The sequence below is a fragment of the Acomys russatus genome, chromosome 10 (genome assembly GCF_903995435.1).
Source record: "Acomys russatus chromosome 10, mAcoRus1.1, whole genome shotgun sequence".
NCBI lineage: Eukaryota > Metazoa > Chordata > Mammalia > Rodentia > Muridae > Acomys > Acomys russatus.
Genome location: NC_067146.1, coordinates 62,652,979 through 62,666,444, shown reverse-complemented (window position 1 = coordinate 62,666,444; position 13,466 = coordinate 62,652,979). Strand labels below are relative to the sequence as shown.

At 37.2% G+C, this 13,466-nt stretch overlaps 1 protein-coding gene across 3 annotated transcripts in view; it reads left to right on the top strand.

Moving 5' to 3' along the window:
• Ccser1 (coiled-coil serine rich protein 1) overlaps positions 1-13,466 on the top strand; it is a 1,084,048-nt gene that overhangs the window by 514,871 nt on the left and 555,711 nt on the right. For all 3 annotated transcript variants that reach the window (XM_051152255.1, XM_051152256.1, XM_051152257.1), the window contains exon 8: positions 3,457-3,540. In XM_051152255.1, coding sequence (XP_051008212.1) covers positions 3,457-3,540 — 84 coding nt within the window. The remainder of the gene's footprint in view (positions 1-3,456; positions 3,541-13,466) is intronic.

Genomic DNA, 13,466 nt, shown 5'->3' with positions numbered 1-13,466 from the left:
GGTCCTAGAAACCTACAAGTAGAACATTGTGATAGGCAGATTTGGGCCCAGGGGTCCTGCTCAAACTAAGGCACCAGCCAAGGACAATACAGGCAGTAAACTTTAAACCCCTACCCAGATCTAGCCAATGGTCAGAACATTCTCCACGGTTGAGTGGAGAGTGGGGTATGACTTTCTCATGTACTCTGATGCCTCATATTTGTCCATGTCCCCTGGAGGGGGAGATCTGGTGGCACTCAGAGAAAGGATAGCAGGTTACCAAGAAGAGACTTGATACCCTATGAGCATATACAGGGGGAGAAAATCCCCCCCAGGAACAGTCATAGGGGAGGGGAATAAGTGGTAAATGGGAGGGAGGGAAGAATGGGAGGATACAATGGATGGGATAACCATTGAGATGTAAGAAGAATAAATTAATAAATTAAAAAAAATCATGGTTGTTGTTTTACATGTCTCCTAAGTGTTGTTAATTTACCCTTTATAATGTGAAACAACTTGAACTTCCTGATTCTAAGTATACTATGTAAAATTAAATTTACATTAAAATAAATGGCTATAAACTCAACCTATGAAACCCACCATGTGTGGGAGAGCTAGAAGATCACAGCATTTCTAGTTCACATGGCTATGCTGCTTGTTTTTGCCATCTTGACACAACGTAGGGTCTCTTGGAAGAGGAATTGTCTCCAACATACTGGGTCTTGTAGGTCTATGGTGTATTTTGCTGATTAGTTATGAGCATGGGATGGCCCTAGCCCATTGTAGGTGGTGGCATGCCTGGGCAGGTGGATCTGGCTTGCATAAGAAAGCAAACTGAGAATCCCATGGGGAACAAGCCAGAAGGCAGCATTCCTCCACGGGTCTGCTTCAGTGCCTACACTCAGGTTCCTACTCTGAATGCCTCCCTTGGCTTCCCTTGCTGACAGACTCTCCAAAGTTGCTTTTGACAAGTGTTTAATCACAGAAATAGGAAGCAAACTATAACATCAGTCATCAGAAAAAGCAAGATGATGTGAATAAATTAGAATTATATGGTATTTCTCACCATAGAGAAAGTAAAATACAATCTAGAATAACCAAATCTCATTTAATGTTCTTCCTTAGATATTTTTTGTTAGGTCAGATACAGATACAGAGTAAGAGAAAATGGGTGTACTCTGGATGCATATAGTGTTTGCTTATCATCTTTATAAGAAGAAAACATAAATTAAGTATCTTTAACTATCATATACTGTGCTTGGTGCTAATGGCATCCTAAGGAACAAGTCTATACACTGAAGCAGGAAAGAAAAAGAGAAGTGCAATGAGGATGGGAATCAAGCACAAATAAAAGTTTTTTTTAATTTTTTAATTTTTTTATTAATTTATTCTTGTTATATCTCAATGGTTATTCCATCCCTTGTATCCTCCCATTCTTCCCTCCCTCCCATTTTCCCCTTATTCCCCTCCCCTATGACTGTTCCTGAGGGGGATTACCTCCCCCTGTATATGCTCATAGGGTATCAAGTCTCTTCTTGGTAACCTGCTGTCCTTCCTCTGAGTGCCTCCAGGTCTCCCCCTCCAGGGGACCAAAGGGCATGTCCGACGAAAGCCTTCACTTACCAGGAAACTGGGACCGAGGGGAGGACATCCTACTGGGACTCTAGATGAGAGAGGCATGGGAGAATAGCAAAGTAGAAGGATCCAGAGGGTCCTAGAAACCTACAAGTAGAACATTATGATAGGCAGATTTGGGCCCAGGGGTCCCACTCAAACTAAGGCACCAGCCAAGGATAATACAGGCAGTAAACTTTAAACCCCTACCCAGATCTAGCCAACGGGCAGAACATTCTCTACAGTTGAGTGGAGAGTGGTATATGACTTTCTCACATACTCTGGTGCCTCACATTTGACCACAATATAGTGATAAATGAGTCCTCATGATACTCAGCTAGAATGAAGATGAGTACTTTGTTCAATCACCATCCGAGGAACTTTCTCCTTTGCAGAGAGTGAGGAACCTTGGTACAAACAAACATAAATGGGAATTGTCCATTAAATCCCTCCCCTCAGAGCTCAGGGAAGCACATGGAAGAGAAAAAGGATAGAGTGTTAAAGCCAGAGTGAAAAGAGGACACCCAGGAAAAAGGCCTTCTAAATCAACGTGAGCAAAGTTCATATGAACTCACAGAGGCTGAAGCAGCAAGCATAGGCCCCATGGAGGTCTATTCCAGGTCCTCTGTGTTATATTTTGGCTTCCAGTTAGTGTTTTTATGGGAATCCTGAGGGTGTGAACTCGTGGCTCTCTGGTATTTGTCTACTCTCTTGGGTTCCTTTCCTTGTTTTGATTGTCTTGTCCAACGTTGATATGATAGTTTTTGTTTTATCATATAATATTTCATTTTTTTAATATTTTTAAATGAATGAATGGATGTAACTTTGGCCACCAGGATGAAGGCTAACATCGGAATTGTCATTTATCCCTGCAGGGAGAGAAAATCAGTTTGCTTCAGTAGAGTGGCAGCACAGGCCTCATGTTCCCAAATAGTTGACCAATATATAATGGACTCCACAACTTTTTGCGTCTGCTTTTATTTTGTTACTGTTTGGTGGTTTGTTTTGTTTTGTTTTATTTCTTTTGTGGTGGTGTTTTATTTCGTTTTGATTTTGATTGGAAGGATTGTTGTTCTATTGGATTTTTATTTGTTTTTTTGAGAAAGAACCTAAAGTTGGATTGGTAGGGAGGGGGAAGGATCTGGAAGGATTTCACAGTGTAGAAGTATATTGAATAATCTAGTCAAAATATTATTTAAAGTTAAAATTTGTTGTAAAAATAAAAATATAATAAAAATGAAAAAGAGATGACTGCTTGTTATACTGGGAAGGATGTTTCCTGCTCAAGAATTATTCCTCCAATTGTATATATGTGTCATAATATAAGTGTATATGTAAAATAAAAAAACTAATAAAAATGGAAAGAAAAAGAATATCCAGGGTGCAGTTACTCCTAGTGAAAGGGACTAGTCAAGTACCCTAGGCACATTATTGAGGATGAGAATGTAGCATGGTTTAAGAATTACTATTTAAATACAGCAAGAGCACAAAACTATCTCTGGTAAAGTATGATTAATTTTATTGCATTAACTAATATATCCAGAAAAGATAAAAGAATTAAGAATAATGCCTCTGTTTCTCTTAAACACCACAGTGCTGACAACTAGGTGTCAAAAAGAAAACTTTATCTTCTATCAAAAAAACATATATATGGAAAAGTACATATGATGTGTACAGCATAGTAACATTTTGATGTATAAGCTTTTTAGAAGTACTACAAGAAATATCACATCCTAGAGAAATCTGAGTGTCGTTAGTTACATACATACGTAGCTACATTTCCCCGTGTGAAGATGACAGTTTTTTGTTAAGTGCAAAGTGAGAAGGCTAAGCATATGCTACTTTCTCTTTGGTGTTTTGTAGGATATAATGAAAGATGAGTGCTCGATGCTGAAGCTGCAACTGAAAGACAGAGATGAGCTTATTTCTCAGCTTCAAGCAGAGCTGGTAAGTGATTAACTGACAAAGTTACTTAATTTTCAGGCTTATATGCTATAAACATTTATCTATTGACACTGATATGATTCATGTTTGATGAATGACTTAACATCACTGTCAATTGTATCATGCTTTAGTAATAAAAGCTGTAGTCCTTTTACAACAGGTACTTTATATGTACAGTAATTTACACACTACTAGAAAGTGCTGAAGTCTTTCAGTTCCCTGTAATCGTAAAGGCTAAGGCCACATTACACTTTGTATTCTGAATGATTCCACTCCATACTGAAATGCCTAGAGAGAAAACTCATAATATGAAGGAAGACACTTATTACTCTCGCAAACCAAACAGCTTTTACTTTTATTTTGTCAGAACCAAACTTAGCCTTTTGTCAATACATTGTGGATTTACAATTAATGCACAACTCTAACAAAATACAAATTATCTACAGCTTATTTTGTTATCATAAAGTAATATAAGGAATCAGATGTTTAAAACATAATAGCATATTTGCTATGTAGAACAACAACAGGCATTATTTTTCTCGATGTTTCCAAATGTGTACATTATGAGAAGAAGCTTAAATTGAATATCAGTACTCAAGATATAAACATAATTATAGAATTATAAAATAAGAATTAAAGGGAGAATGTTAATCCATCAAGAGTTCTTAAGATGCCAGCAAAATATGTATAACACAGTAGAAAACACTCCTAGGTATTATCAGTGTCACAAAATAATTATAAGTTAAACACATACTCTAGGGTGATTTCACAGTGGACTATATCCATTTTGGGGTATTATATAGGTATAAATTACAATTTAATGGTATATCTGAGTTCACAGGCCAGGTGCTGAGTACTACTCACACACTAGTGCAGTGTCACATTCATAGCAGATTTTATGGAGTCTAAACAGCAGACAGGGTTTTACACAAAAGACCCTTTGTGAGAATAGGTTTGACAGTCTGAAGCATGTTAGTATGGCTTCACAAACTTCTAACCTACTACTTAAAAACAGAGGACTGTTCATAGGCAAGAGACGTGTTTCCTGTACTGTAAGGGGAAAAGGGGAAGAGGGACGGAGAGGGGAACTGGAGGAGACAAGAGAGGGGAGTACAGCCAGGATGTAAAGTGGAAAGAATTTTAAACTGATAAAAAAGAAACAACCCATTACAAAAGGATCAGAAGCATATCAATAATACAGACAGTAACTATTACATAATAAAAATGTATGTTTAAGATATTGCTCTAGGTCAGTGGTTCTCAACCTTCCTATTGCAATAAGCCTCTAATACACTTCCTCTTGTGGTGATCCCGTCCACCATGATATTTTTATTGGCACTTTATAACTGTAATTTTGTTATTGTTATGAAGCACAATGTAAATATTTTACACATAGGATATCTGATATGCTGGGGGTCAGTACCCACAGGTTGAGAGCTGCTGCTTTCAGCATCTATTCTAACCAAGTTTTGTTTGCATGGAAGGGAGAAATATTTTTGTATTTTAAATATCAGGTACAGACACCTATTATCAAATGGAATAATCAATCTTAAATAACAGAGTTTCTGTTCATTCGTTTGCCCGGGAGTGCTTATTTTCAGTAATTAACTCAGAAAAAGATTGTTCATTTTTCTTCTTACCATCAGTTTGATCAGGTTTAAAACAGAATGTACGAGAAACAGGCCTTTCTTTGTTCAGTAAAATGAGAAGAAAATCATTGCTTCCAGAGTCAATTCTACAGCTATAATTACAATAATTCAGTACCCCTCCCTACAAGAAAGGATTGGATTTCCTGACATATTAAAATGACAAATTGGCTACTTAGACTTGAAATTTTCCAAAGTAATAATCAAGGCACCATTCAATGTCTGTGCTGCAAAGTTTGCAGAAACACGTTCAATGTTTTGACAAAAGAAAGATGTTACTTTCTGCAGCGAAGTTTATTTTTATAAAAAGTACTATCGGGTAGGAAAAGGGTGTGATGATTTAAGGAAGAAGAAATATTAAAAGGAGAAACAATTCTAACCAGATCTGAAGAATGTATGAAGTACACAAGTACATAGAACTCTAGAAGCTGCTGCAGTCAACAGAAAATATGGGCCAAAGTGGTTCTGTGACTAAAAATAAGCAATTCTTTTTTTTTTTTTTTTTTCCGATTTGTATTTTTTTTTTTTTTTTTGAGACATGATTTCACTCTTCATCGCATGATAGTTTAGAACTTACTATACATCTGTGGATGACCTTGAGTTCCTACAATTCTCCTGCTTCAGTTTCCGAAGATCAGACATTACAGGTGTTAGTCACTGCAGCAGGCTAACTTGTGACAAAACAGAATTAAAGTTCAAACACCAGTTTAGCAGCTGTTTACTATTATACCGATAACAACACAGAAAACTTAGTTATTGCATAGGTATATATGCAATAATATAATATAAATATAATAATATTTATTATTATAAGCAAACCTATTTAACTATTAAAGAATTAATTTATTAGTAATTTCCCCAACAAAACCATAGATTAAGAAAACTGAATCCATTGCAATCATGTTTAGTTAGCTGAATACTGTTGTACAGATTTTTCATTCCTGTATCAAATACCTGATAGGAAAAAAAAAAAATAAAGGAGGAACATGTGTGTTCAACCCATGGTCAGTTGGTTTCATTGCTTTAAGATTATAGTAGGGCAAAACTTCATGGATGAAGGAAGATAAATCCTTCAATATTACTCTCCCAGTGACTCTCTTCCTCCTCATAAGCCCATCATCAATAGTTACACTAACTGAAATATATATTTCCAGTTTTGAACACATCAATTGATTACATAATTTATTAATTCACAGCCAACATGATGTAATCCTTCTTAGAAATGCCTTCTAATACACCTAGCAATGTACTTAACTCTTCTGCCACTTATCTCTCAATCTAATAGTATCTCACATTGTAAGGAGTTATTCAGTGGTCATTTAGTATTGATACGCAAGAGAAAATTGTGAATGCCTCTTTTTCAGGCATTTTTCTAACAGCCAACTTTCCAATCTTCTCAACAATACTATTGTCATGTCACTGTGACTGGTTGTTCTGTGTGTGATAGAGTTTCAAGAGCATCTTCCAGGTCCCCAGTAGACATCAGGAGCAGCCTACATTTATTACTAGATGTCTGATATATCTAACAATGTCCCCCATTTGAGAACAATTGCTTCATAGGTACCATATTAATTTTCAGTCCATCATTGAAATTATATGAGATAAGGATATGCATGCAGATTCCAGGGAGCTGGAATCCTGCAGAAGAGATAAACCTTTCTTTATATATGTCCTAGGAAGCTAATTTCTCCCAGTCCTGTCTTGTCTGGAACCTGAGATTGGAGTACCAGCTTGAGTGGGTACCAGGGAGGACTGTCCCTGGTTCATGGCTTGCCATCTTCTCACTGCATACATAGGGAAAGGAGGATGGCAAGCTCTGAGCTCTCTCCATCCAATCCATCTGATGGCCCCACCTTGTGATGGTATCTAATCCCAGCCACCTCTCAATGTTCCCTCTTCCAAGGGGGCCTTTCTGTGTGAGTGGGGGAGGGCACAGTTCTAACCAGCACCTACGTTGTGCTCCTACTTGTTTATTGTTATGAATAAAGTAGCATTGTGGTCATTACGTTCTACCAGATATTTCATAAAGTAGCCTATTTTTATTTCCCCATGATTTCAGAATTTTTACCATAGCTCCAAATTCTCTGCTTCTGGAGTTGGTAGACTTTATGAAGCTTGAAGATGCTACAAAATTCACAATAATCATTTGATTTTATGTTCTACACATAAAGTTTGAGAAAAGCATCCCATTTATTAACTGGATTGTTAATGTGAGTGTATTTTCCATTCAAACTTCCAACTTAGCCCTTTCTCTTTAAAAAAAAAAAAAGAGAGAGAGAGAGAGAGAAAGAGAGAGAAGACAATAAGCAATTAGGTCTCTCAGGAACAATTTCAAGGAGTCTGATATCAACGCCTATGAAGTTTTCATGCATTACTTACTTTTATGAGCTTTATTGGGTTTTGACAGATAAAAGCAATGATTTACACTGTTTCATGATGTCCAAGGGAACCTTAAATAGTACAATATCAGCTTTTACTCAAGTTATGTACATCATAGGGCAACTAATTGGAAGGAAAAAAGGAGTTACACACTGAGGCCCCTTTTGTATAGTAGAAAGAAGCAGGTTGGCAGTGGGAGCATCTACTCCCAGCTGTTGCACCCCACAGCACAGCCATCCTGCTCTGCCAGAAGCACTCAAACAGGGAAGGACATGGCTGTCACTCAATTCAGGCTTGTTAAGTGACAGGGTTTTATGTTGACCATGAGTACAGGTGGTTTATGAAAGGAAGATTTTTGTCTCAATATCTGTCTGACTGTCTCTTTCCTTCTGCCCTTCTTACTCTGTTTTTTTTTTTGTTCCTATCTTCTTATCTGTCCCACCTTCCTCTCTCATCAAAGGCCATATGCACAAACAAAGGGAAGGTAGTTGTCTTTAAGCCAAGAAATAGCACTCATAAAAACACAACTCTGGTAGCTACATGGTCTCAGATTGAAATGTTCAAAATTGTGAGTAAATTAAATCCTGTTAAATCTTCATTCTTGACATATAACTTTTAGCAATATCTTCAAGCACCAATTTGATCTCCAGTAATAACTATATGTTAATGATTATTCAAATTGCAAAATCATAATTTAAGTGTAGCATAAACAAAGAGCCATTAATTATATGTAGTTAAATGCTTTTCCATTAAATTGACTTGGCTGCTATTTTGTTGTTTTATCTTCCAAGACATCTACTGTGTATGAAGTCCTTGTATTTTTCTTGTTTGATCTAGGGTTGTTGGTTTTTTGGGGATGCACAATACTTGTCTGTCTGCTTGCATCTGAGACATAGTCTTCATATATAGCCTAGACTTGTCAGGCATTTGCTATGCAGCCTAGGTTGGATTTGGATTTATGATTTTATTGACATGGCTTTCTACATGCTGGGATCACACAAAGCACTAGTGTAAATGACTTCACCAGGAATCTAATGAATGTGTATGGTGGTTCCGGTTAACTCCAAATGAGAATTAAGTCCTGAGTCTGTCCTCTTCTCCAACACTGATGAGGACATGAACTCTCCCACATGACTTAGGTCCTGACCCCACAGTGCCCTTTTACCTCAGAAGCAGTTAGCTTTGTGTCAGGAATGAATGATGCCAGGGAGCCACATTAAGGATGCAACCTTCTTTTGAGACACTTTCCTCCATATATTTCTGATGGACACGAAGAAAAACGAGCCCTTTTTCAACTACACCAATATAATAAGAGCATCATGGTATCACATGGAGCCTGGAGTTTTTTGTTTGTATGTTTGGTAGTGTACATTTCTTATTATTAGTTGATTTATTTTAAACCTTGATTGCAGTTTCCCCTCCCTCCTCTCTTCCCATTCTGCCCCTCTCACCTCACCTCTGCACCATTCTCCTATCTCTCACTATCCTCAGAAAAGGCTCAGATAAAGGAATAATCCCATGGATATCAACCCACCTTGGCATAGCAATTTGTACTAGGAGTAGGTGAATCTTCTCCTATAGTGTCTAGGCAAGGCAGCCCAGTTAAGTAGAGGGATCCCAAGGCAGGAACAGAGTCAGGTACAAATCCTGCTCCTGCTGTTATATTCCCACATGAAGACTGAGCTACATGACTGTTACACATGTACGGAGGGCTTAGGTCCATCTCACAGATGCTCTCAGTTCGGTGGTTCAGTTTGTGCATAGTTTGTTCTGTATGTTTTCTTGTGTTATCCTTGACCTCTCTGGCTCCTTCAATCCTCCATACCACCTCTTTGATAGAATTACTCAAACTCTGCCTAGTATTTGGCTGTGTGTCTTTGCATCTGTTTCCATCCTCTTAGATGAAAGTAATGCTATGCATATGTTTGATAGTATAGCAGAATAGTATTAATAGTATCTGAGGTGAGCTCTCTCTCATGGTGTAGGTCTCAAGCTGATGTAGTCATTGGTTGGCCATTCTCTCAACTTCTGCTACATCTTTACATCTGCATGTTTTGTTGGCAGGAGAAATGGTGTGTCTAAATGGTGTGGCTGTGTTGGTGTCCCAATCCCTTCTTTGGAAGTCTTTTCTGGTTATAGGAGATAGCAGTTTCAGGCTCCATATCCTTCATGGCTAGGAGTCTTAGCTATGGTCAACCTCATAGATTCCTGGAACTTTCTATTTTCCTATGTTTCTAGTTCATTTAAGGGATACCCCCACAAACTGATTTCAGTTTTACACCCGTACTTCTCCCTATTTGATCCCTCCTGTACCCCTCCTCACCCCCTCCACAAGCTAGATTCCTCCATCCCTTCACCCCCTTCTCGGTGAGATTCAGGGTTCTATTTTGGGTCCTCTTTGTTACTTAGTTTCTTTGGGTCTGTGGATTGTAGTATGGTTATCCTGTACGTTATAGCCACTATCCACTTAGAAGTGACTTCATATCATGTTTATCTTTCTGGGTCTGAGTTAAAAGTCTCAGTATGATCATTTCTAGTTCCATTCATTTGTCTAAAAAATTCATTATGTCATTATTTTTAATAGCTGAGCATTATTCCATTCTGTATATTTACTACAATTTCATTATCCATTCTTCAGTTGAGGGACATTGTTTCCAGTTTCTGGCTATTATGAATAAAGTCGCTATGAACATAGTTAAGCAAGTGTCCTTATAGTATGTTAGAGAATCTTTTGAATATATGCTCCAGAGTGGTGTAGCTAGGTCTTGAGGTAGAGCTATTCCCAACTTTCTGAGACACCACCAAATCAATATCCATAGTGGCTATACTGGTTGCGTTTCTACCTCTTGGAGCCTGGAGGTTTAAACTTAGTTTTGCCAACTTCACATTGAATCAGGTTAACCTTATAGGAGACAAGTCAGGAATTACTGTCTTCTATCTTCTTATAGGCAGACATTTGCTTGAAGAGAAAGATGAGGCAATACAGAGATGAAAAAAATCATATTTTAAGCGTTCCAAAATAACTCCTAAAGAATCCAGTATATATAATATATTGTGTTCTTTGAGTCTTTTAGAATGCTGTAAAATATCATAGCCTTATCAATTCATGAAAAACATAAATATGCCTTTCACCATTCTAGACTTCTTAAATGCACAATATCAAGACAGCATCCTTGTGGCCTTAACATTTCTGCTTCCAAAATAGCTCCTTAAACTCTATCCTTCTGCACAAAAATGTACACAGCCTCACAGGAAGGATCAGCAAAAGGTGTGACCCTAGCCCTCATTCCCTCTGAATTAGCTCTGCTCCATTCCTACACTTGATGTTTCCTATTGTGATTCCATTTCAGTACCACTGCCTTAAGCATCCATGCCTCCTCCATATGAACACTGAGAGAATAAATTAGACCACAGAGCATAATATTCAAATATAGAAAATATATATTCATTAGTAGTGATTTAATAAACAAATTTCAGCAAACATATTCATTCAACATATGATGTCACATATACTTATACAGTTACAATGTTTGTAAAATTGTGAGTGGGTGTATAATTTGGAATTGATAATTGCATAATGAGTAAAAATTATATATGTTTCAAAAGTCTAGGAGTATGATTCCTATTTCTCCTTGAATGATAAAAATGTCTAGTTTTGAATTAAATTGTTTGGTAGCTTGCAATTTTCTTGTTTGTGTTTGCTTCTTATTTATTTGAATGTGTGTTTTGTAGGAAGGGTCTTGCTTTGTGTCTCTGGCAGCACTCAGATGTGTCATTCTCCAGCCTCTTCGGCAGTCTGGGCTTAGCGGTATTCTGTATTGTTTAATGTTTCATTTTAATGATAAATACTTACTACTTTCATCAGAAAAAATCAGATTCTTATTTTGTAAAATAAATTAAAAGTTTAGAAGAGCTTAGTGTTTTTCCTTCCCGTTGTCTATAAGGAGGGAGGCAATAAAACACCAGAGAGGAGTTCTTGATTTTTATACCCCTTACTAACTGTACAGTAAGAGCCCATTGTATTGAGCTTTATATTATTCTATGTGATATATTTCCCTTAATGAAATTCCACAAAATAAGACTAAGCAAACAATACAGACCGAATGGTTGCTGGTAATTGTTATGGGTTATTGCGTGGCAGAAGGAGGAATTCAGCAGGAGATGAAGGCATAGCCACAGGCCGCTGTGACCTGTGTTCAGCATTGTCAGGGCTGAGGACACTAGATAACTGGGAGTGTATAACAGTCAAGGTTCAGAATCACGACTGTTAGGAAAATATCCAAATATATTTGAATGTTAGGCAATATTTACATTGTAGGGTTTACTGTGCATTGTATATATTGGGAAGATCATTTTTCAGTGCAGCATTAAGATTTTAGGATCTTAGTCAATTACGTAAGATATGAATACAGTACATTTTAGAGCCAAAAGTTTAACATATTCACAAGATCTGAACATATTCATACGAATCAGAATCAACTTAATAGGATGGGCTACGTATATGTTCAAATAACTTGAACTGTATTAAACTGAGTGTTATGCAATGGAATTATTTTTTCTTGCCCATGGAAAGTTTTAGCCTCTTTCTTGTCTACTTAGTGAAGGTCGTACTGAAAAATAGCATGTGATTTTATTTTTATTCCTAATGTAAAATTGAGGGACACAACAAACTTTATCTTCGTGTGCTACAGTAAATCTTTGAGATCTACGATGACCATTGGTGGTGAAATGTAGCCTTGTGTTTTAGGGAATGGATATAGTCTTGTGGATAGCTATGAATCATGTAAGTGGTGCAGAATTCTCATAAATGGTTTCAGATTTGTGGTGAAAAGTGTGTTTTATGTTATACAGGAATAAAATGATTTCTATTTGCCACTCAACTATAGGCTCATTCAAAATATTTTAAGTAAATGTATGCTATTTACTGATACATACTATTAAATTATTGACTCTGGGGGCTGGAGAGATGGCTCAGTGGTTAAGAGCACCACCTGCTTTTCCAAAGGTCGTGAGTTCAATTCCCAGCAACCACATGGTGGTTCACGACCATCTGTAATATGATGTGATTCCCTCTTCTGGCCTGCGTGTGTGCATGCAGGCAGAACATTGTGTACCTAATAATAAATAAATCTTTAAAAATTTTATTGACTCGGAAGAATAGAGCTAAAATGTTCTACTTTGTGTTGGTTGTCATGCATGCACTAGAGTTTTCACACTAGAGTTTTTACACTAGAGTTTTCACAAGTAATTTGCACACATACTACTTATACTTGGTAAAATATCACATAAATATGTATAGATGATTTTAAAAGCCAAAATGAATTATAAAAGTCTCAAGATCCTTAATCTTCGTATCTTCTGCCATGAAGCTTTTCCCCTCTGGATGGTTTCCTCATCTTCTACTTGATTGAGTTACAAGTGTTAAGTGCAGCTATTCTGCTGGGTTTTTTTTTTTTTTTTTTCTTCTTTGCAAAATGTTCATTCTTAATCATAAGGAAAATGAGTGTTCACCACTCTGCATTCATTACATTTCTCATCCTTGCAGTTGATACTTGAAACAAGCAGCTTTAGAGATGAGGAGTGTGTGTTGGCTTCTGATTTTGGGAAAGTGTTCTACCACATGGGTACGGAGTGGAGGAGTGCCACCTGTTGCCCTCCACTGGGATATAGAGAAGTGATGCCCATGCTCAACTCCTTTTCCCTCATTTTCCTTTTTAGTCAGCCTGGGACAGCAGGCAAGGGACGATGCTGCCTATATTCAGAACTGGTCTTTGCCCTCAGCTTTTCCCCTTAGAAATGCCTTGGATTGCTTTTGCTAGTCAAGCTTGCAATAGAGATTAGCCACTACAGCCTCCAAATAAGGAGATTTTTTTTTAAATCCTAAGAATGAATAAAGGTATGTGT